The sequence below is a fragment of the Cydia amplana genome, chromosome 21 (assembly GCF_948474715.1).
Source record: "Cydia amplana chromosome 21, ilCydAmpl1.1, whole genome shotgun sequence".
In the NCBI taxonomy this organism is placed as follows: domain Eukaryota; kingdom Metazoa; phylum Arthropoda; class Insecta; order Lepidoptera; family Tortricidae; genus Cydia; species Cydia amplana.
In genome coordinates, this window is record NC_086089.1 from 6,233,384 (window position 1) to 6,258,794 (window position 25,411).

General features: G+C 38.0%; 2 protein-coding genes across 2 annotated transcripts; one reads left to right on the forward strand and one right to left on the reverse strand.

The window, feature by feature from the left end:
• The first annotated feature begins 1,962 nt into the window (after positions 1-1,962).
• On the forward strand, positions 1,963-4,675 carry LOC134658058 (cilia- and flagella-associated protein 144). The gene is made up of 4 exons (XM_063513661.1): positions 1,963-2,039; positions 2,830-2,958; positions 3,397-3,556; positions 4,467-4,675. Exons 2-4 carry the CDS (start codon positions 2,835-2,837, stop codon positions 4,594-4,596), a joined length of 414 nt encoding a protein of 137 aa, XP_063369731.1. The 5' UTR covers positions 1,963-2,039; positions 2,830-2,834; the 3' UTR covers positions 4,597-4,675.
• A 939-nt stretch (positions 4,676-5,614) lies between these two features.
• Positions 5,615-24,257, reverse strand: LOC134658132 (coiled-coil domain-containing protein 103). Its single transcript, XM_063513739.1, has 3 exons — positions 24,191-24,257; positions 13,079-13,222; positions 5,615-5,726 (listed from the first exon to the last, which is right to left on the reverse strand). The coding sequence occupies exons 2-3, from the start codon at positions 13,219-13,221 to the stop codon at positions 5,615-5,617; spliced, it is 255 nt and encodes an 84-aa protein (XP_063369809.1). The 5' UTR covers position 13,222; positions 24,191-24,257.
• Between the last annotated feature and the right edge of the window lie 1,154 nt (positions 24,258-25,411).

Below are 25,411 nucleotides of genomic sequence, written 5' to 3' on the forward strand. Positions count from 1 at the left end.
GGAAACTAAAGAAGTACTAATCGAGGAAAACCGAATTACTTATGTATCGGAAAGCCAACATTTTTTAAGCCTCTCCTTGAGAGATGCTACAGATTGCTACAGTGTCTGCCTACTGTGCACGAGGTCTCGGGTTCATTTTACTGGGCAGTAATTGACTATATACCCGCGTGCATTTGCACAGATAAGAAAATTATTGTTTTTTATTGCTCTATAATAAATTAATAATCAAAAATTCGATGTTATTATTGCAATCAAATTTCGAATGCCTTTTTTCTGAACACATCATATGACATTTTTTAATATGTGTGTAGATAAAGTAATATATGCAACTGTACATTATTAAGCAATTTAAGCATAATAATTTACAGTTACGTAAAGTTTATGTACTGTACATTCCTTATTTTTTGATAAACTACTAATATCTACTTAAATCAAATGTCTTGTTTTAACAAGTAAATTTATTCCATAAATAGGCAATTAAGAACAATGATTCCGAATATTTATATTTGAATAGTGTTCATGAAGTTATCGACACACAGTCTTTTCCGACAGTCGATCAAATATCGATATCACGGTGTCCCGGCTCAGTTACCGTAATTATCGTTGTGTGCGTGCGTGATGACACGACTCGCTGGTCGTTCGCATGTACACAGACATTGAAATGATGCGCGTGTATTGTGCAATAGGAGCGTCCATCTACAAGTGTGCGTACTTTAGGTGTGTGCGTGCGTTGTCTTTATAATTACTGGTGCTTTGTGTGTGTTCGAGAACTTGCGACAGGCGTATTCAATACAAATCGCCGGGCATGCCCGATCTCCTTCCTTCCTATATCTGTGGTCATGACCTTGCACTTGGTTATATTAAAGTGCAAATTGTTAATGACGCTCCACTCAGCCACTGCATCAATGTCACTCTCTAGCCTATTGCAATCGGTCCCACACCTCACTTCCAGGCAAAGCTTCAGGTCATCCGCGTACAAAAGGCAGACGGCATAAGTTAGAACTTTAGGTAGATCATCAACCATTATAAGAAATTGAGTTAGCCCCAGTGTACTACCTTGGCTCACGCCTGATCGCGTATAGTATGACATTGGCGTCAAACATATACAGGGTGTCCCAAGAAGTAGTGATATACTGAAGCTGGGAGGTAGAGGACCTAGAGGGCTATCTGAATCACCCCCATGTATGTTCCGCGATTTTTCGTATTTTCGGAGTTATGATTTTTTTTAATTTTTCACCTATCGCCGAGTACGATGAGATTTTTATTTATGGTGACGTGAATTATTGCGGTAGATGCTTGATTTTTTTTGTGTGTTTGTGGAATTAAAAAAAAATGAATGCCAAGAAAGATAAAATTACCCAGTATTTTTATTTTTCTAAGCGCCCTTGAAGTTGTGAACATACTGGGTAATTTTATCTTTCTTGGCATTATTATTTTTTTAATTCCATTCAAAGATCTAACGATAGTAAATGTTACCATACTGAATTGGCCTATCTATCAGCGTAACACACAAAAAAAATCAAGCATCTACCGCAATAATTCACGTCACCATAAATAAAAATCTCATCGTACTCGGCGATAGGTGAAAAATTAAAAAAAATCATAACTCCGAAAATACGAAAAATCGCGGAACATACATGGGGGTGATTCAGATAGCCCTCTAGGTCCTCTACCTCCCAGCTTCAGTATATCACTACTTCTTGGGACACCCTGTATAACACCCCTCTTTTTGCGTGCAAGTGGCGCTTAGGAGTTACGATCTAAAATACTCTTAGTCTTTGGTTACGATACGAAGCGGTGTCCTGATTCAATCACTACATTTCACTACAACGCCATCTGCTTTGAGTTTTGAGCTTTTATTTAACCTTTTTGGTTTTGTGACCTACCGTTTTGTGCTTATGATACAGGACCCACAGGACCCGCCTGTACATTTTTGACTTTTGTCAATGTCATTTGACAAACATAAACAAACATTTAGGCAATAAATTATTTATCCAACATTTTATAAACTTACTCATACAGATAATTATCATTAAAAGGTAAGGTACTTATCATTAATATAATTATGTATTCCTTAATTGAAAGGTACATGGAAAGAACATGTGTAGCCGTATACCTACATTAATTGAGACAATAAATTTATTAGAGCACATGCATTCACGATTCACCTCCGATTTTTAACTAAAACGTGACTATAAATGAAAACAAATGTAAATTGTATATAATAGCAGTCCTCTAGGAATGTACAGTCGCCACCAGATATATCAGAGCATCCCAAATTGCTCAAAAATATCTGCACATGCACTTTAACATCTTGATGATAGAGGATGTGTTCAAGCTATTGTGACACCTTAGAACGCTCAGATATATCTGGTGGCGATTGTATCCCCTTTAAAGAAAACCGATAAGTGTAAGGCCTGAGTGGACGCTCGAGTTGGGCGTGCAGCGGAGCGGGGCGTGCGGAGTGGGAGCGGCCTTAGTGCACGCTGCTCACATCACGCGTGAGCCCGGGACGCCACGCTGCACGCCCCGCCGAACGCTCCGTTTCGAGCGTCCACTCAGGCCTTACACTTAGGGCGCGTACCATCGCCCACACTGTTAACTGACAGTTCGTAAACCTTATTACAAAAGGCATAAGGTCCAGGTCCACCGATGGACAGTTTAGAGTGTTACTATTTGCTGTCGCAAAATGTGCCTGTGTCAATTTCGCAAAGCGGCTTCATTGGGTTTTTGTAAAATGATTTGTCTTCAAATTAATCTTCAAAACTGGATTAATGACAATAAATGTTAAATTGGTGCGCGTGTGATACGTGTACTCGTATTTTTCAGCAAATATGGGTGACGCAAAATGCACGTTCGGGACTCGTCCCCCCGTCGACCTGCAGATGCTCAACGAGAAGATTCACCGGGAGGTGAAGCACTTTAGGAACTACAAGACTTACCGGCCCAACTTTGGATGTTAGTACCTACCTATTGCAAATTAAGTACTGTGTGTTTTCTATAACGCTAAAAAAAATTATCCACTTTTCATTCCTTTTAGAAGAATAGCATCGTTTGCAGATGCAACGTATAAACTGAAATAGATGTCATACTAAATAAAAAAAATTGGTTCAAAATATACCTAAAAGTTTTCTTTGAGATACAGAGATGTAAAAAATACCTTGGGGGGTAGGGGATTTGAAGAAATGATCGTCAGGAAATGTCAGAATATCCGGGCTGATGTCCTGACTTTTGTCAGGGCATTGAATTTCTTCCTATTGGTAACCCTGTGGGAAGCAGTGCAGGGCCCACATCGGTTTGTTCAGTCACAAGAAAAGATGCGATTCTCGGAATACACAGCAGCTGTAATAAACATCTGAAAAGGATGTAAAGGCCAATGATGACTCGTATTCACAGCTCTGCCTGTCGCCACAAAATTCTACGCGCGGCACGACCAGCTCAGAGACGAATCAGAAGAGCAGATAAAAAAGATCGCCGGCTATGCCTACAACGTGGCCCAGACGAGGGCCAAGGGACCACACAGCAAGTACCCTGCGCCTGTCACTGAGAGCCATGTGTAAGACTCTTCTTTTTAACACACTTAGTGTAAGGCCTGAGTGGACGCACGAAGCGGAGCGTTCGGCAGGGCGTGCAGCGTGGCGTCGAGCTCCCAAGGGATTTGAGCAGCGTGCACTAAGGCCGCTCCTATACGCTTGCATTTGTTTAACATGCACGCCGCACGCCCCGCCCCGCTGCACGCCCAACTCGAGCGTCCACTCAGGCCTTACACTAATACTCTTCTTTTTAACACACTTAGGGCCATCCCACTAAACCGGATTAACCGGTTAAACCTGGAGTTACCATGGTTACCAATACACCCCGGGTTAGTGGGATGGTGCACGGTGCTTATATAGGTATGTAGTATAGTATAGCTTCTGCCCGATACTTTGTCAGCGTGTGAACGATGATTGATAAAAATTCACCATATGTCCTTTCCCGAGCCTCAAACAATCTGCAAATTTAACCATTCATTCATTCACCAAATTTTGTCAAAATCCGTTCAGCGATTTAAGCGTGAAGAGGTAACCACAGACAAACAGGCATGAAGTTACTGTCACATTTATAATTTTATTAATAAAATCTTGCAAGTCGATATTTACCTAATTTGAATAGCCGTATCGTTTTATAACTTAACATGACAATACAATAATCTCGTACAGTGGGCCAAGTAAGGGCTAAGTAACCTCAACCGTAGGGTGGTAGACCACTTTACCACCCTACGGTTGAGGTTCGTTTGAACGTCATGACTCATGAGACAACAAGGTCGATTTACTTTGAACTCCGTTAGAAAAGTCAACCTTAGTGATCGTTAGATCTCGCAGAAACTTTTGTCAAAACTGGTAGACCACTTTCTTGGCCCACTGTACCAATTAGAGTCAGCAAAGATTATGTGTTTCACAAAAATTTTTTTTTTTTTATTCCTATAGATACGGCTGGTATACAACCCCTCTTGTGCCCATGGACCGGAACGATACGCGTTTCTACCACCCTAAGAAGGAGAGCACCCACACCAAGATAGAGGTCATCATTCGGATGTGCAACCCCAAGAAGGGTTAACACGACTACACACACACCGCGTTATGAAGAGTTTACAAACAGTTCGACGTCACCTTAAATATGACCAATTTCACTTGTGAAATCTTAGATGATATAATAACGGAGTAGCCATTAACAGGCGTTCCCCTCTGTCGAAAATAGGCGACCAATGGTCATACACATTGTATGGACTGACGTTTATCTGACATTGCTATTTTTACGTTACGTATTGACGTGCCCCTCCCCCGCAAAAATCGGCTGACTATTTTGTACCGAAAATTACAGACATGGCGTCTCCGTTTGGTTATATCCTCTAATTGTGAAATACTACAATTCGGGCAACTAAACTGAGTTGTATTCTACACTAGTTTATACTATAGCAACCCAGGTGCGCCCCAATAGCTTAATATTTGTATTTTTAATCGTTTTTCTCCCATTTATTAATTATAAATTATAATCTAATCAACATAATTTAAGCTATTTCTATTCCGTTTCGAGCCAGCAGCGGACTGGTTCCATTCTCTCGGCCTCTTTTGCTTGTAGTCTGCCTTTTCTAGAGGCCTCGAGTGCGCTGCGGCCACTCGGTCCCTGGAACAATTTAACAATTTGATAAGTGTTTTCACAAGTTTTTATGGCTGACTATACTTTGCTTTTATCAGTCAATTAATAGGTACTTATCGAAACAATCCTAGCAGACCCAAACATATTTAGGTTGCGTTGTTTTATCGCAGAGTTCCTATGGCCGCCTCATGTGTCCATCATCATAATATTGAATTGTCACCCAACTTACATGTATCTAAAGTTTAAGCTCAATCGAATAATGGGAAGTGGGTATAATTAAGCTTGCAAGATTTGACCCAAACAAATAATATATTACAAACATTGCAAGTTAAATAAAAAACTGATTACCTATAGAAATCAACCTACCTAATGATTTTGTATGAGAAGTATGAGAACACTATGAAAGTGAGATTTTAGAGAAAAATGTTTTTTTTTTATCTCCCATTTATTATTATAAGTAAACAACATAATTTAAGTCCTATTCGGTTTCATGCTTCGGACCGGCAGCGAACTGGTTCCATCCTCTCGGCCTCTTCTTTTTGTAGTCGGCCTTTTCTAGAGGCCTCAAGTGGGCAGCGGCCACTCGTTCCCTGGAACAAATTACTTAGTATTATACCTGTGACTACGCGAAAGCTTTCGATACCATCTCTCACGACTCTATCTGGGAAGCGCTCTACCAAGCCGAAATAAATATTCAATATATTAACGTCCTAAAAAATTTGTATAATAATAGCACCAGTAGAGTAAAACTGGAAACGAGAGGAGATACTATTTCGATAGGTAGAGGCGTGAGACAGGGAGATCCCCTCTCGCCGAAGCTTTTTATTGCCGTATTAGAGACCATATTCTCAAAACTAAAATGGCAAGAAGAGGGAATAAAAATAAACGGCAGATACCTTAGCCATCTCAGGTTCGCGGATGACATCGTATTACTCGCTCCTAATATCAGGAAATTAGAAAAAATGATTAACTCCCTCAGAGAAGAAAGTGAGAAAATAGGATTGAAGATGAATGAAAGCAAAACAAAGATTATGACAAATAGCTTCCAACAACCAATTAATCTGGATCATACGACTCTAGAATACGTGGAACGCTACATATACCTCGGAAAAGAAGTTTCTTTTAGCAAGGACAATACACAAGACGAAATAGAACGACGTATAGCCTTAAGCTGGAAAAAGTACTGGTCTTTAAAAGAAATACTTAAAGGAGACTACCCATTACACATGAAAAAAATAGTGATGGATACCAATATCTTGCCAGCGCTAACGTATGGCTGCCAAACCTGGAGTCACTCGGTAAAGACGAAAGCCAGAATAACCACTACCCAACGAGCGATGGAAAGGAGCATGCTAAAGCTAAGAAAAATACATAAAGTGAGAAGTGAATACATAAGAAATAAAACGAAAATCACAGATGCACTGAAATATGCACTTAAAATGAAGTGGCGATGGGCCGGCCACGTCGCGAGATACACGGATCAAAGGTGGACAAAAGAAGTAACTCTATGGAAAGGTCCCGATGCAAAAAGAAAATCAGGACGACCACGAAAGCGATGGAGCGACGACATAGTAGCCACGGCCGGTCAAAAATGGCTAAATAAGGCAAAAGACAGAGACGAATGGAACAAATTGGAGGAGGCCTATACCCAATAAAATGGGGTTCCTATCAACATTTAATTATTAAACGCATAAACATTAAATTAAGTATAATTAAAATAAGTTAAAATAAAAAGGTAAACATAGTACATACTTAGAATTAGTTATATTAATGAATTAAATTTTTCATTTATTCTATGTACCTAAATGATACGTTTGTAAGTAGTTGATAAGAAAATAAAGAGGCTTTTTATTATTTATTATTATTATACCTGTGGCACAGCCACTCTGTTAGCAGAAAAAGGCAGCAATATTTTAAAAAATTGGTGTGAAGGTGAAGGGTGATCCCATAGAAAATATTAATTTCGCCCCTTTTCTACTGGCGAGGTGGGTGTGTTTGAGTATATAATTTTGCATTATAATCCTACCCTTGTTTACATGTAGGTATGTAACACTAGTGGCTCTCTGAGCTGTAGACCTCGCGATTAGCTTAAAAATGTAAAATAACTTACTTAGTTGAGTTATTATCACAGCGAACTTAAATGGTCTTAAGTGCCATAGACCCTACTGGCGCTTAAGTCCATTATGCCAATTACCGCTATTTTGTACTTATTTCAAAAAACTTAACGACTGAAAAAATTATTTAGTTACGGAACGTGTTCATATCACGGGAATCAGCTGAGAATTGAGACCTATGCATTTTGCCCGAGTTAAAACGGAGACCTTCCCTAACGCTTCGGTCAACTATGAACGTCACAATGAGGAAGCGTGTAATAAACTTATATGTATAATTGCAATTTTGCATTTAACTAATTTGCAATGTTATAAGTTCAGGCAACAACAAAAGAGCGTAATGGGCACCATAGTGAGGGTGTTAAGTGAAATGACCTTTTTTTGCTTGATTAAAGCATGAAACTTGGCACAGTTGTTCCTTATATCAAAATAAGCCGATTAAGATCGGTAGCCCGAGGGACCCCCCGCTTAAGCCCGAGAGGGGGGGGGGGTCAAGAAGCGCCCCGCCCGGCTTCATTCTAAAAATTCTAACAGGCCCCGTTTAGCTAATAGGTCATATTTGGTATCAATTTCGGATAAATCAATAACGTAGAATTCATTTCTGGTATAAAAAATTGCAATTTGTTGAAAAAAATGATAAAAAAAACACAAAAAATCTAATTTTTCAAGTGTAATTTTTGTTTTTTATTTATTGTCAATATTAAACTGCTTGGTTTTTCTTCATACAAAAAATATGACAATAAAGCCTATTTAATGCAGATTTTAAAAACATAACTTTTACTAACCTTTATTAAAAGGAAATTGCATAAAAAAAACTTATATCGTCTCCCGCCGGTGAATATCTTTTTACCGACATCGGCATCGATATATACAACATCCGAAGTGCACACTCTGGAGACCGATTAAATGTATTGTTTATTGTTGTAGATTCTATTATAAAGATAGAAAAGCGTACAATTTTTTTTTAATGTGTCGTTCAGTGAAAAAGGGACCTTAAAAAAATTATCACAGCCAGCCTCGTGTTTGTATAGAAGCATACTCGTATTTAGTTAGTGCCAACCACGCCATGGACTCCATGGTCCCTGTTCTCAATTAATAAGAAGTAAACTGTAAGTATTCTTTAATATACTTGCTTATTACATTATACCACACTTTAATTTTGCGTCTTGTGTATTAATACAGTTCCTTCCCCCGACACATGAATGGGTACATTTCGTCATTCACGTATATATGTCAGTTTCAACCATATTATGGCCACAGCAGGGTTGTCAGAACAGTTTGGAAACAGTCGTCTGCTCCTTGCTTTCATTCCCAAGAAGACGGACTGAGCAAGTTTAAAGAGGAACTAAAGTCTGACCCCAAACATATAATCCTATCCTGATAAGGCTGCTTCTATTTCAGTAGTCGATTCATGTAAAGAATTATTTCGGGCATTTTTTAATTATTTAGCAACGGCTTTATCTGTAAGTATCACTTTACTTTGCTTTACAAGGTTATTTCACTTATCATCATATAAAGGTATAATAAAGTTTTGGCGAATGCTATTTATTTACTGCTATTGCTCCATCCTGTAGGAGCTTGAATCCTTGTATCGGCCAGGCTAAAAAGAGTCCATGCTTAGATCTCACTTTTATACACCTTATATTAGTTAAATGGGGAACCCGGGTTCAAATTCTAGAAGGCATTTATTTGTCTGTTTATCGTGAATACTTGTTCCTGAATTACCTATGGATGTTTTGAGGGTATGTATCAAATATATATGATATATCATGTAGTACCCACATCACAAGTCTTATTGAGCTTACAGTATTACAAGGTCGATCGAGAGAATGCTTGGAATACGAGTACGACTCCTGGTTTTTCAGGGCCCGATGAAATAAATTAGAGTTTAATTTACCATGACGGTAAGCTTCACTTATAACCACTGATCTTTTAGTGAAACTCATTTCTTTATCACTAGGTAAATCATTTTGAGACACTGTGTTGACAAAACTTCGAAGAGTTAAAAGTCCTTATTTATGCCATCGCGAAATTGTGTAGAGAAACATGTCACAAGTAATGTTCCTCGTGAGATTCCGCGAATACTCCAAGAACCATGAAAAGTTCGATTCATTTAATATGATGGCCCTAGTTGCAGATGCTGTAAAACAGTCATTGCAAGGTATTGATACGCACAGTAGACACGAACGTAGTCATAGCAGCTAGACTAGATTCATGCGTACGAATATTTCCCCAACTACAGGAATTGTGGGCTCACGTTGACACAGTGGAAAACACAATTATATCACATGACACACCATTGCATCCAGGTCAGGGAATTATATTTTAAGCTAATAAAATTATCTATTCTATAAGCTAAGTAAACTATCTTTTATTTACCCTAAAAGAGCGGAAGTCTTACCCCTGTTTCGAGCATTCAGTGGAAAGGGGAGAAAAAGTGAATTCGAAGCATGGAATCTGTTCAGAGTTCAACCAAACCACTACAAGGATTCAAGCTCTTACAAGATGGAGCAATAGCAGTGGCTAAAAGCATTCCCCTAAAATACTAAAATGTTATTATATGATCGGTAATAAGTGCAATATTGAAGAAGGCAAGTTATACCGGGATATTGAAATGAAGAGTTGTATAATGTTATACCTGTTCTATGAGATTAAGTCACTGCTAAATTATTTCATTATTAATTTCCATAATGTATACCTACTTCTAACAAAAGGGAGCCATATAAATGCCCTATTACGCGCAGTGTACCGAGGGGTTGATGTTTAGGTTCAGACGTTAGTTCGTCGTCAAACTTGCTCAGTCCGTTAGACTTCTTGGGAATGGAAGCAAGAAGCAGACGACGGGTTCCACACTGGTCTGACACCTGCTTTGGTCAGAATATGGTTGAAACTGACCAAAAGTAAATGCAAACCGGAATAAAAAACGCGATGCAACTACATGAATGATGAAATGTACGCATTTATGTGTCTGGGGAAGGAACTGTATTACGACACAAGACGCAAAATTAAAGTGTGGTAGGGTAATTCGCCAGTAACTGGCCACTTTTAGTAACTGGCCACCCAAAACCAAAAATTCATTTTAGGCTAGCCAGTGGCCAGTTATTGAAAGCTGGCCAGTTTTTGGAACCTTATACTAAAATGAATTCTGTTTATAGGTGAATAGAATTCATTTTTAGTTTAGAGCGGCTAGTTATTAAAGCGGCCAGTTACTGGCAAATTATTCTATAATGTAATAAGTAAGTAGATTAAATAATACTTACAGTTTACTTCTTATTCATTGAGAACAGGGACCATGGAGTCCATGGAGTGGTTGAAATTAACTATGCTTCTATACAAAAGAGAGGCTCTATGATAAATTTTTCCAAGGTCCCTTTTTTCACTGAACGACACATTTTTTTTCTAATCAAATATTATGTACGGCTTTCTATCTTTAATATATGATCTACAATAATAAACAACACATTTAGTCGGTCTCCAGAGTGTGTACTTCGGATGTTGTCTATATCGATGCCTATGTCGGTAACAAGATATTCACCGGCGCGGGACGATATATGTTTTTTTAATGCAATTTCTTTTTCATAAAGGTAAGTAAAAGTTATGTTTTTAAAATCTACATTAAATAGTCTTTATCGTCATATTTTTTGTATGTAGAAAAACCAAGCAGTTTAATTTTGACAATAATTAAAAAACAAAAATTACACTTGAAAAATTAGATTTTTTGTGTTTTTTTATTATTTTTTTTCAACAAATTGCAATTTTTTATACCAGAAATGAATTCTACGTTATTGATTTATCCGAAATTCATACCAAATATGACCTATTAGCTAAACGGGGCCTGTTAGAATTTTTAGAATGAAGCCGGGCGGGGCGCTACTTTGACCCCCCCCCTCTCGGGCTCTAGCGGGGGGTCCTTCGGGCTACCGATCTTAATCGGCTTATTTTGATATAAGGAACAACTGTGCCAAGTTTCATGCTTTAATCAAACAAAAAAAGGTTCGACCTTTTTTTGTCACTTAAAACCTTAACTACCATGCCACAGGCGGACCTGCTGGATGGGGGTTCTTTTTATGATTAGGTTTTTTTTTATAGGTAAGTTTCTTTTATTTAAGTATTAATTTTAATTTGTTTGTAGTTTTAGTTTATTTTAATAAGATAGTTTATATTTAATATGTTATTTAAGCTTTAGTTGTAATTTAATTTGTAATTTGTATCTTTTTTTTTAAGTTCTGTACTGTAGATAAAACATATTAAAAGTCATTTTTATTCAGAAAAAAAAACTGAATTTTATATTAAAGGAAAAAATTGAAAAAGTTACGCTTCCGGCAGGACTTTAACCCGCATCCTCCACAATCACATAATAATAATAACACCATAACACAACATAAAATAATATCTTTAACGTAACTTTTTCCATTTTTTTCCTTTAATATAAAAATTGGGATTTCGCTCGCAGACGTATTCTGCTTGTTAAACAAGCAACAACGGTTGCACTCCGGGAGTCCGGGAGTGCCGATATAAGTGAAAACTCACCTCTCTATGTTACCGACGCCCGGTAACACGATACATACGTTTACCGGAGGTATTCTATTTATTTATTATATATTACTATCATTCTCAAATAAGATCACACTTTTTCATTGACATGTTTATTTACATACTGCCATGACAACGTCAAATTATTTGAACATAGGTAAAGAGTCTTGAAAAGGAGTCCGCAACATAAATGTCAAATAACATTGAGTTTTTCTTTATTGATTTAAATGCCATTTAAATTATGAGTGGCCACCTTACGGGGCTTACGGTCACGTGATCGCCTTACGCCCCTTACGGTCACGTGATCGCCTTACGCTGTCTCGAGTTTATCATTTTTTCCCTACCTCTAAAAGTGCCCAGCGCCGCTATTGAAGCTTTCACTTCAAAAATTGAACCGAAGACTGGTTTGCCATATAGTATTGCTGCTACGGTGAAACACACTATTAAATCATTACCTTCTTCGTCGTAGTCGAGTAAAACAGCAGACACTGAATTGTATTTCAGCTTTTTAAGCGACATTAAACCACAAAAGATACGTTACACGAAGCATAAGCAGTAAGTATAAGCACCTCTTTGTGAACTAATGGCTTAGCTGTAGTCTCTGAGATGTGCTCGAGTTTCTATTCGAGATGCGCTAAGGCGCTAAGTTATATGACTGCTTGTGGCTTTTTATTCGATATTAATAGTTTACTTAATTGAAAGCGTTATTTTATTTGTTATTTGTGATAAAAGTGTGCAATGTAAGATTTGATTTAATATTGAAGATTGATAAGACCATGTAAGGACGCAAGTACCACGAAGATAGTAGGCACCTTTTTTACCCAACTGCCGAAAGGAGGTTTACTATGGCGGCATTCTATCGGCCTCTCATAGGCCTCCATGTAAACTTACACGAACTCCTCATAAGTCTTGACAGTGTGTTTGTCGTCACATTTCACTTCATCGCCTAACCAGTACTTCGTCGGCCTCGCATAGGCCTATGTGAAAACTTACCTAAACTCCTCGTAAATCATGGACATGATTAAACGTCATAGTAGTGCTTAAGCATCACATTTAACATACCTACCGTGTCAGCGTCACGTATTAGGCCCCCGTTCAAAATTTACTCAAAATCCTCATAAGCCTTGACAGTGTGCTTGGCGTTAGGTGTATTTCACGTCATTATTCACGTATTCCGTCGGCCTCGCGTAGGCCTCTGCTTAAAATTTACCTAAACTCCTCGAAATTCATAGTTGTGTAAAAAGCATCGCGACAAATTTAGCGTGCCGGCCTCACGTAGGCCTCTGTGAAAAACTTACGCAAACTCCTCATAGGTCTTGGCGGTGTGTATGGCGTCGCATTTCACGTCGTTGACCTGGCTGTAGTGCTTGTCGGCCTCCACACATCCCCGCAGCTGGCCCTCCATGGCGGCGAAGTCGTCTACCCCCAAAGGTTTGTCCATCCTTTTCAATAGAAATACCTACTATTAGCAAAAATAAATGAATAAGTAGGGTAAAGGCACCAGTAGTCAGCCTTATAACGACTTTTTTAAGTTTGAACGTTCGGCATTTCTACAGGATTGGTCGGATAATTAAACAAATGACATGGTTAGATCAATTGTTTATCATAGTTTTAAAACAAAATATTTAAAAAAATAACAATCATCTTTATAATATCTCTAATTAAGTTTAAACAAAAAGTGGCACTTTTCTCCAGTAGTCAGCCTCCAAAATCCAGTAAGCAGCCTCTGTGTACCCAGTACTCAGCCTATATACTATTCATAATAATTAGATCAAAATCACTAATATTTATATCAAAATCAACGATATTATAATATTTATTTTTTCTTTATAATTTTTGTTATCGTTATTGTAGTTAGTTGTAGTTTTAAATTTTAGTTTATAATTTTTTTGCATATACATATGTATTATTTACCTACTTGTTTACTTATTTAATAAATAAAAAATCTTATAGGTACATACAATTCTTATGACACGTAATTTGTTGGCCATAGGTACTTAATTAACTAACATTATTCTTGCAAACTAAGAATCGCAATATTTATTTTCTAATAATTAATCCGTCAAAAATTAGCGAGGTAAAGCAGGTAATATATAATTATGTTCCTAGTAGGTATTCGGTAAAAAATAATTAATCGAGTCTATGCAGATCATATCATTAATAAACAAAGTCATATACCGACCAGGGAAACCAAAATGATAGTTATGTATAGTTAACGTCAAAAATATGTATACACTTTTGAACCTTATTTCAATGAGATAGGGTTTAAAAATGTGGACATATTTTTGGCGGCGACGTACCAAGCAAGGTCAATGGCTGAGTACTGGACCCGCGAAACCCAGTACTCAGCCGCATTAAAACGTTATTTCAAATGCGGCTGACTACTGGGTTTTACTTTAAATTGACTAGGGCATGCCTAACTAAATTTGAAAATGTAAATTTAACGGTCCTAACGGTCGCATTGGCTCGAAAATAATAAAATAAACGAATAACCCAAAGGTCAGCCGTGGGGGGCTGGGCACTGGATTCTTTGGAAAAAAGTGTTATCCAGTGGCCAGCCCCCTCAATTTATAAGTGAAATATTGATATTTTCATTCAAATATAATGCAATTCAATAGATAAACTAATAAATAAACCAATCATTAACAAAAACAATAACTTTTAACATTAAAACATAGTTTTTCTTGCCTGTCAAGAGAACACCACGTGCAGTAAAAAATATGGCGGACATGACACTATTGCACTCGTCGACAAACAGCACCTGTATGAACGAGTATATTTCTTCCCCCCGTTCCCTCACCGCACCTGTCGTGTGACGTATTAACCAATAAGGAATCAAAGCTCCTATTTGAGTACTCGCGATTTGTTTTAACGAATATACCAGATATTTATGACCAATAAACGGCTCAAAAGGCTGACCACTGGTACCCGGCTGGCCACTGGTGCCGTTACCCTATTAGGTACTGAAACTATGCTGGTGGTATAGGCTTAGTGGGTGGCCTAGTGGGTAGGATATTTGTTCCTGAGCCATGGGTGTTTTCTATATATGTATTATGTAAGTATGTATTTATCTACATATATAAGTACCTATGTATATCATCGCCTAGCACCCATAGTACAAGTTTTGTTTAGTTTGGGGCTAGGTTGATCTGTGAATCTGTGTTATACGTCCCCAAATAGTATAATTATAACAACATAGTGTGTGTAGCTGTGCACCCCTAGCTGCAAAAATTGCATGGTCAGTTTGTGAATGAATTCATTTAGGAATAATGTGTTCATGTAGTGCAGTTCGCTGTATATTAAGTAAAACCAAAGAGTTATTAATAATTGATTTGACAGCTGAAGTAGATGCCACTGTACGGTCTCGCACATTATGTGGTCACTGGTTCTCAAAAGTTGACGTTTGACAATTTTTGTACCACCACCAAACATAACCTATAAAGCTGCTAAAATAATTAAAATACATTAAATTGTTTAGGGGAGATAGGGGAGCATTGGGCAGTCGGGAGGTTCGGGCACCACCTTGTAAGTCGGGTCGTATGAAAGGTACTTAATTTTGTATACTGTGGTAGTTTAGCTTACTAACTGGCAACACCGCTCAGGCTAATGTCATCTGCCATTTTGATTAGTTGTCAGTGTCACATGGTGTCGACCGTTTCGTGCGTGCAATAGTAAATATTTTGATGTGATTTCGAAGGAAATAACAACGTGATCTGCGTAAAGCCGTAAGTTTCTGTATTGTCATCTAGTTATGTGTTTACGAAAGTTAATATTAACGTATAAATTAAGGTAAAACATTAGACTACAAAAAACATATTTGAATTTATTTGTGAAATGAAGGGGTGGGGAGCATTGAACACTAATTTTAAAGGGAGGTTTGGGCATGCCCAATGCTCCCGTCACGCCAAAAGAACAAAGAAAAAGAAGACAAAAAAAATAAAAATACAGGGAAGAAAGCAATACCTAAACTTGATAAATCTTTAACATCGAAACAGAAGAAATAAAGGAAAATAAGCAGTGACGAGGAAATAGAAAATGAATGTTTGGAGGAAGAAAATTCGTTTGATGAAGATGATGTGGTTGTATTAGATAGAAATTTTAAGGTCAAAGATTATGTGCTAGTGAAATTTGACACTAAGAAAACTGTCTATCACTATGTTGGCCAAATTGAAGAAGTTCGTCACTCGATGGCAAGTTGGCAACTATTAAATTTATGCGTATGAGTAAGATACGTAATACATTTATGTATCCAGAGATTGAAGATATATCAAGTGTCCCATTGAAAGACATCAAAACTAAATTGCCAAACCCAAAGATATGGGTCAAGCGTGGCAGCTCTAAGTATACTTTTGATAAGCCCATCTGGGTTATACCGTATCTTAGATAAATTTTATTATTGAAGTAAGAATACTGAGTATTGAGTACTAAATCTATAGTATTTTTTTGTTTTGAGTACTTATAGTTTAAAACAGTTGATTGTTTGTTGATTTTATTGCAAGTTTTTATGATTATATTATTTAATATTCAAGTAATTTACCAGTAAGTGGCCTATTTAATACGGTGCCCAAACCTCCCATTGAGGTGTCCAAACCTCCCGACCATTGGGAGGTTTGGGCACTTTTGACAGTATTCAGAAAATCTCTTGCAATTTTGAGACTGATTATAATTGTATAAGTGTTCTTCGTTATAATTGAAGCCAAATATATGTGCTACTAATATAAGGAGTAAAAAGTTGATTTTGTTAAAAAATTGCATTTTTATTAAGGCTTAAGTAAAAAAGTGCCCAATGCTCCCCTATCTCCCCTACATCTTTTCATCAGAGAATCAGAATTTTAGTTAATGTTTGGGAGTTGGGACATCATAAAACATAAAACCCGAATGACTTTACAGTCTACAGGGTCGTCTTGTTCAGCTGTCAAACTCATGAGCATGACTTTTCCACTTTGCGCAACGTCGATGATCCCAAACTCACAAGCAGTATTGAACCTTTAAGTCTGAGGAGAGACCTTGCCTCCTTATGTGTGTTCTACCGCTTGTACAGTGGGCTGTGCTCTAAGAATTGTTTGACATGATGCCAACGGCAGCTTTCTATCACCGCACCGCTCGCCATCGGCAGGGTGTTCATCCACACACCCTAGAACCTAAATGGTCGCGTACTGTGCGGTTTAAGAGGAATTTCCTCCCGCGGACGCTCCGGCTGTGGAATGAGCTCCCTTCCGAGGTTTTCCCGAGGGTCTACAGTATGGGGTTCTTCAAAAAAGGAGTGTACAGGTTTTTAAAAAGGTCGGCAACGCGCATGTAACATCTCTGGAGTTGCAGGCGTCCATAGGCTACGGTGACTGCTTACCATCAGGCGGCCCGTATGCTTGTTTGCCACAGATGTGGTATAAAAAAAAATAAGGCCGCCTTTCCACTGAGGAGGAGATGAGTGAAGATTAGAGGAGACGCGCGGGAATCAACCAATAGCATCGGCTGTAATCAAGCGGAGCGGAGAACAGGTGAACTGCTATTGGTTGTTACCGCACGTCTCCTCTCATATCCGCTCATCTACACCTAAGTGGAAAGGCAGCCTTATACAATGAATTTTTTGCTACCAACGCTTGCTTATCACATCATATTAAAAACCCCTAAATGTGATATGCGGCACAAAATGCGTAATCAATAACTGTCCCTACACGTTAATCGCCGATATAAAGTATCTAACCTACATGCGTCTCCTTCGAACAAATGTATAGGTACGTTTGTGCGAGAGAGATGCATGTTAACGGCACTTAATAGTAGATCAGGTACAGGTATGTTATAGAAAATAATAAAAACCGGCCAAGTGCGTGTCGGGCTACAAGCAAAAGGGAGTACTTTCGCAGCACTTATTTTTTTTAATAAAATAAGAAGTTTTTTTGGAAAAAAATACGCTATAATGACTTAATTAACCGATCATGTTCAAAATAAAATAAATAAATAATAAATAATACGGGTTAGGGTATTTAGAGTAATGCAACTCAAGTGGTTTGGTCCTGACTCCGCTCCGTAGGGCTAAGATGGCCGGCTCTTTATCATTTGTCACCATGGTTGTCACGTTCTAACAAATATATAAGTGCGAAAGTGACGCATGGCATGACAGGTGATAAAAATGCGACCATGATGATACCGCTGAAGTAAATGCTCAGCCACGCGCCACGGCAGACTTGTTTGCCTGACCATACATACAGAATTTACCGGAGTCAGGAGCAAATTTGCTTCGCACAATTTCTACTCCGACTATCCTCTACCGGTTATCGGCTAGCTTCTTCTCAAAAGTTTGCCGACCCCTGTACTGCCGGCCTAACCAAGGTGACAATCGCTATCGCTACGACAACGAAACGCTTTGTCACTCTTCCATATCAGTGCGACAGTGACAGTTGCGTTTTGCGTTTCGATCGCTACTAGAGCTACAGAGCGTAAGCGATTGGCATGTTGGCTACGCGGCCTGACAGGTTTGAAATCGCACCCTGTATGTTTATTTATCTGACTTATATGTTTACTTTTAATTTCCGACGTATCAACTGAACGCGGGTCATGGCCTCATGGCCACGAAAGGAAGGTAAATAAATATCGTACTTGCTTGGGGCGTATTCAGAAATTGATAACGAATTGGTATTATGTTTTACGAACGTCGAGGCCCGCTATTTTGGTACTATCGGCCCCACTAGAATGGCGATGCGAGCAGGGTACGTGTCGCCGCCGGTTATGAGCAAACGCTCGCATGCTAATACTCGCCCGCGCTGACCGAAAAACGTAAACATGCCTTTTGCGCCACAATAACGTTCAGATTAAGAAGCCAGACATCAAATCTGTCTAAAGGAGGCGTATCCATTCACCAGGCACACAAGTTTTTACTACCGTTGCGCGAGTGTTAGTAAATGTGGAGAGGAACGAGCGGCGACACCGGTTCCGATTCTAACTGCGCGCGATAGCCGTTCTAACCTCTTTAATATGTTCTGTAATCGGCCCAATCCACGTTTCGGCTTGATACATTTTTTTTTTCTCTCGAGAAGGTGCTCACTCGAGTTTTAACCCTTTAACCGCCAGAGTCTGATATATAAAACATTACATATCCAGCTCATTTCCCCACAGTCTGATAAATAAGACAAAGATCTGGCCCCGTAGCCAACATGCCAATCGCTAACGCTCCGTAGCGAACGAAACGCAACCGTCACTGTCACACTAAAATATTCCGATGTTTGTACTTCTTTTGTGTTTTTTATTTATTTATTTGACATTTAGATTTTATTCTAGAAACATTCTAGACTAGTATTTTTTATACAATTTTTTTTCATGTTTGACGATCCTTTTGTGAAATTCTTATATTTGTGTTAAATTTGATTTGTATAATAATCCAATATTATTATGGAATAATAACATCAATAAATTGCTCTGATAATTAGCTTAAGATAATTTATAAGTATGTTACGATTCATAAGTGCTTGTTGCTAGGCCTACATGAATAAAGATATTTTTGACTTTGACTTTGACTTTGACTATAGAAGAGTGATAGAGAGACACAAAGCGATTCGATGGCGAAGCGATAGCGATTGTCACCTTGGCTAGGCCGTCAGATTTGGTTTTTACAGCACATTTATAACTCCCGTAACTATGCCAACCTTACTCTGCGTGGTACAATTACCGTCGGTGGCGACACGAGCACGCACGATCAAAATTTCTGGCGGTTAAAAGGTTAATCTTAATAAGTAAGAAATAACTGAGAAAGTAGGAGTCAGACTCGCACTAATTAATTGTTAAATCTGGTGGCCTAGCCAAGATGACAATCGCTATCGCTTCGCCATCGAATCGCTTTGCGTCTCTCTATCACTGTTTCTATATATTAGTGCGACAGTGACAGTTGCGTTTCAATCGCTACGGAGCGTAAGCGATTGGCATGTTGGCTACGTGGCCTGCTCACAAAATTACACGAAAATCGGTGGAGAATTGGGACCTGCAGTGGAGAATATCCGGACATACGAAAGCATACCCCAAGCATATACCAAGCTGAAACGGAGACCTTCGCTGACGTTCGGTCAAAAAACAAAAATTAGATTCTCATAACAAGCCCTATCATATATGGTAGGTACCTATGTCACCATTATGTCACATGATATAGTTTACAAAAACTGTTTACGATATGACCTTTGATCGCGAATGACGCGCGAATTTTATAATGATAATGACATTAATGACCTATCCATAACATACTCGTAAAACTAAACTACCTATATACCTACTGCTACGCAATTTTCTTAGATATTATGCTTACGTAAAATACAAAAGATAATTGAAGTGTACAAAAGGGAAGACATCACGTCACATCACGTACATTTCTTGAGTGCCGGTTGAAAAATACGAAAAGCCGTATTCATCAGGAGATGGCTGATTATATCTTTTATAGCTGCTTTGATACTGCTCGCTGTTGTATGGGAACCTTGCACTTTGTGACTATGCGCTGAAACTTGGCACAGTTGATTCTTAGCTGGTCTTGAGTTGATAGAGACCGGGAGACATCGAGAGCCACCACGCATTTAGTGGGGGGAGGGGGGGAAGGTCGACGTTGCCGCGCTTCAATTAAAGGAACATTTCTCTAAAGCTATAGGTATTAGGGCATGTGATATATAATTTTCAGATAAATTAAGGATGAGGAATCTATTATTAGAACAAAAATAATGCACTTTCTAACAAAAAAAAACCGGCCAAGTGCGAGTCGGACTCGCGCACGGAGGGTTCCGCACCATCAACAAAAAATAGAGCAAACCAAGCAAAAAAACGGTCACCCATCCAAGTACTGACCCCGCCCGACGTTGCTTAACTTCGGTCAAAAATCACGTTTGTTGTATGGGAACCCCACTTAAATCTTTATTTTATTCTGTTTTTAGTATTTGTTGTTATAGCGGCAACAGAAATACATCATCTGTGAAAATTTCAACTGTCTAGCTATCACGGTTCGTGAGATACAGCCTGGTGACAGACGGACGGACGGACGGACGGACGGACGGACGGACGGACGGACAGCGGAGTCTTAGTAATAGGGTCCCGTTTTTACCCTTTGGGTACGGAACCCAAGAATTTTTGTTTTTTTTATAATTACCAATTTTTTGTCAAAAGTTTACTAAAAAATCTCAAAACAAAAAATATAGTCTTAAAGATACATTTATCTAGTTTACAAAAATATATAGTTTATTATATAAATCAGTTGAAACATGGGAGATAAAAAATAATATTCAGCGTGGGTCAGGGTGATCTCAATGCATGATCGTCCGTAAAGTAGGGTTTAGGTACTGTTTTAAACACACGAATGGTGAATATATTATTATTTTAGGTCTGTTAGCGCCACTTGCATCATCCCACTACCCCCTCCCCTCACACCTCCCGGCTCCCGGTCTCTATCAACTCAAGACCAGCTAAGAATCAACTGTGCCAAGTTTCAGCGCATAGTCACAAAGTGCAAGGTGTCGTGCACTATCAAAGCAGTTATTTAATACTGTTATAATTCTAACACAAATCATTTAAGCGATCACATATTATATCAAAATTCAAAACTTCAAATGACACTTTGACATCATTCAGATTTTGGTCGCACTTTTCACACTTGACACTTGACAGGCAATCTTGTACCTACATTGTAAATCTGTGGTCCCTACCAACTTTTAGTGAGTATGAGTACACTTATATAGTCCGTCAACCAAATCTTGTCAGTAGCAATGTAAAGCAAACTAAAGTAGGGCAACACTCAAAGAGCAGTATTGCGCTAAGAAAAGCAGCAATGTACATCGAACCAACAGTTTTTTTTTCCGCTGAGCGCGCCCTGCGTACGTCAATTTAAATTGTCACTCGCGGTTTATTGAAAAAAATTGAAACATGGACGGACAATTTAAAAGCGATGTTAAAACAATGTTAATCAAAATGATGAACAAATTTGAAGATATCAAAAACAACTCCCTATCGTAGTGCTTATATTCTCTTTGTTCCCTATCTATATCTTCTAAGTTTACTAAAATAAAATCATATCAAAATGCAGATAATTAGATAGTGCATATATTTGTTATTTACAATATAATATGCCACTTGTTAATGTAAATTAGTGTACTGTTCTGGATGAATATGACATACCTGTGTAATTTTTTTGATTGGTATATATTGTACAATATACATATTAAAAATAAAACAACTGATATTTGGGTGTTTATTTAATTTAAAGGTAAATAAGATAAGGGTCACTTTTCGACTTGGTTGCGTTGTACACGTACATAAACCGCCATAGGTAAGTATTGTCTGAAAAGATACTACCTACTACGAACGCCTTATATAATACTGTTTAAAAGGTTTACCTTTGTAAATAGTCACAACTGATTGCTGAAAATATTAGACATGTGGGCCTATGGACGGTTTCCAGGACACAATTTATGGTGTTGTTGGATAGTTTTAGGCATACGTTTTAATTTTATTTATGCCTTTTAACCCTAAAACAAAAAACTGAACATAATCTTAAAAGTTCGAAAGAGTTCTTCCAATACTTGTCATTACCTCAATTTTTAGTAATGTTTACCATCAACGAGCATGTTTGTACATTGTAGGCCCCTTAGCTTTGCTTATTCTTATTTAATGTATTGGTATTTAATGGTGACAGCAGAAATATCTCTTGAAACAGAAACGATTCAGAATGAAAACCAAATGAAAACAAATAAGGTGACGGCTGTCATTCACGATCCACATTCCACAGATAAAACACAGATGACACGCGTTTTGGAATTATTTGAACACAGTGTTGCTAACCCGCGATTTTTCAAATTTGCCGCCTTTTACTACTGACAAGATTTGGTTGACGGACTTTAACTTATAAGTATCTACTAGAGACAAACCAAAGAAAGTCTGCAGCGCAATAATTTGACATCGAATTAAAAAACTACATATGGCAATGTTTTTTAAGCAGTCAGTAAACGTCATGCACTATGGTATGTGTTTGTCAAAATCGTTTAAATATTCATTGTGTTTTGTGATGAACGGAATAAACATGGTGAAACCTTACAAAACCGGCGTGCGGGAGTTACTTTTCCGCATGACGAATAATTTTACACTTGTAAAAAGTCAGCACGAGGCGATTCAAGCTGAAAAACGACAATGTTTACAAAATTTGGAGTTGATGACGGGTAAGTGGAATGAAACATCTTAATACTTCACCATATGTACCTACTTAGATAATATAATATTGGTTTAGACTAAGGTTTCACAGCAAATTGAACACACCTAATAGGTATAGGCATACTTATGAACTTCCTCTAACATTTCGAGAAACTCATTGGTACTAGCCGGGTTTTGAGCTCGAACCCACAACCTCCATGCTTATTCTCACAGCATGGGTACCTACTAGTTAAAGCTAAAATTAATTTTTAATATATGTTTATTGTTTTAATGGTTTATTTCGTTTTTCCGAAAACTTTAGTTCGCAAATTGCGGGCAATTTCTCTGTCAATCTAATTACGCCTTAATGGGAGTAAAAGAGAAAGATGCTCGCATATTGAGAACTTCGGTGTTCGCGGTAGGCCCTCTGTACCTATTTACCGCCGTCGCGGATATTACAAAAGCTTATTAATTTTGATGAAGCCAAATGTCACATTCTGCCAATATTATTTATCAATATTAGTATATGTCTACATATTAACCCGTGGAGCGCCCTAACAAGACACGTGTGCTAGTAACTAATATAGGAGTTCCATACTACGGTAATTCTGGGGCGCTCCAGGGGTTAATAGTGACATCTATTGTTGGAATGAAATTTATTTTACCATAAAAATTAAGCTGTGCATATAGCTTAATTTTTTCATAGACGGTAAATATGGTAGAAATTTCACAAGTATCAAGACTATTTAATCCATTTTCTGTGGTGTTGTCGCATACTGATTTTTAAAAACTACTTTTAATCTAGCGCTGCAGACTTTCTTTGGTTTGTCTCTACTATTTTTATGTAACGCACTTCGGGCGTCCGCTAGCGTGGGCGGGTGCAAGGAGCGGGCGCAGGCACGCGGGTGCCATTGTATTGTAGGTAAATCCGTCGCACCAGCTAGCGTTTCTCACGGCCTGGCCACGATATTGCGCGACTGGCTTCGGCTAAGGCGACAACCATACGTGGGAACGAAAGGTTCGATCGCTGTATCTCGCTCCAACCTATGGTTATCGCTGCCGCCGTCGCAAGTCGCTCAATGTCGTGGCCAAGCCGTCATACTATTTTTCGTTTACCCGCGACTGCGCCAGCTAGCGGACGCCCTGCTACTATACTTACGGTTGTCAAGACCCTCAGTCATGAGGATTTGACATACCTAAGCTATAGTTAGTCTACTAAGAAGTCTTCATCTAAGATACTAAGGTGCCTATTATATTTTACTTACGTTTGATTTTGACCTCTATAACACAGAATTCGGTACTGATTTAAAAATATTAATTTTTCAATTAAATAAGTAACAAGTGTAACAACTAAATACGGCAGAAGTGGCAGAACACACTTTAATGCTTCCAATGTTGTTATCACATTGATTAAAACAAGTTGAGTTACCATAGCAACGGTTGTTTTTTTTTTATTCGTCCTTCGGACACTTGGTTCGGACAGGCTATAAGTAGTGAACTAGTGATTATATTCTTTTCACCTCAGCAGCTCGAACAAGGGTACTTTGATTCTTAAAAACAGTGAGCAAAATGCGATTTTGCTCACTGAGTGCGACAAAATGACATTCAAGTGACCTTTATAGTCAAATGTCATTTCAACATGCGGGGTCTAATTACAAGTTCGAAATACTTGGGTTCTATTATAAACATAAATGTCTGTCCCTTTCACTAGACCCCCGAAAAATTTCAGACCGCATCGTTCCAAACTACGTACGAGTATGAATTCTTAATAATTAATTAATAAATATAAAGTTTAAAATTTGATAAAAACTGATAAAATACTATATTTTAGGTATTTTATTGTACAATTAAAATAATGAACTCAAAAAATACACAGATCATCACACAAAATTAATTATTTTACTTTTAAGAATTTCTACCATAGTTGACAAATAGTACGTATCCGCAATTCGGACCGTATCTTACAAAGATTTTTTTTTACAAAAAAAAAGTTGTCGATTGAAGTGTCAGTTGATGTTTGTTATTTCCATATTATTTTACTGAAATGTATTATTACGTTTTGTTTTTGTGTTCCTTTGCGGTAATTAAACTTAATTGTTTGTATATCTTAAGAAAACATGAGTGCAGGTATTAAGTGATGAAGAAGGATTACATTATTTAAGTTGTCTAATAGGTATGTTCTCACTGCTCAGGTGAAAAATGTTGTGTACTACACGAGATCAAAGTTATTTACATCTCGTGCGCTTTTGAGTCCCTTACTACGCTCAAGATTCTAAATTAGATTCACGAGCGTAGCGAGTGGCCAGCAAGGGTAGTATAGAATCTTTCGCTTGCACGGGACTCAAAATAAGCACTCGAAGAAATATCAAACTTTGATCTCTTGTTGTACAAATAACTATTTTGAGGCTAAGAACTGGCTAAGAACATACTGTGATTTTTTAGTTAGACTAAAAAAAGTCTGCAAAGATTTTGATAGCACACGCGTG

Coding starts and splice junctions, on each gene's coding strand:
- LOC134658132 (XM_063513739.1), bottom strand. CDS start 13,221: ATGGACAAACCTTTGGGGGTAGACGACTTCGCCGCCATGGAGGGCCAG. Junction 5,727..13,078: donor AAGACCTATGAGGAGTTTGC/GTAAGTTTTTCA, acceptor AATTTGTTCCAG/GGAACGAGTGGCCGCTGCCC.
- LOC134658058 (XM_063513661.1), top strand. CDS start 2,835: ATGGGTGACGCAAAATGCACGTTCGGGACTCGTCCCCCCGTCGACCTG. Junction 2,959..3,396: donor TTACCGGCCCAACTTTGGAT/GTTAGTACCTAC, acceptor TCGTATTCACAG/CTCTGCCTGTCGCCACAAAA. Junction 3,557..4,466: donor CCTGTCACTGAGAGCCATGT/GTAAGACTCTTC, acceptor TTATTCCTATAG/ATACGGCTGGTATACAACCC.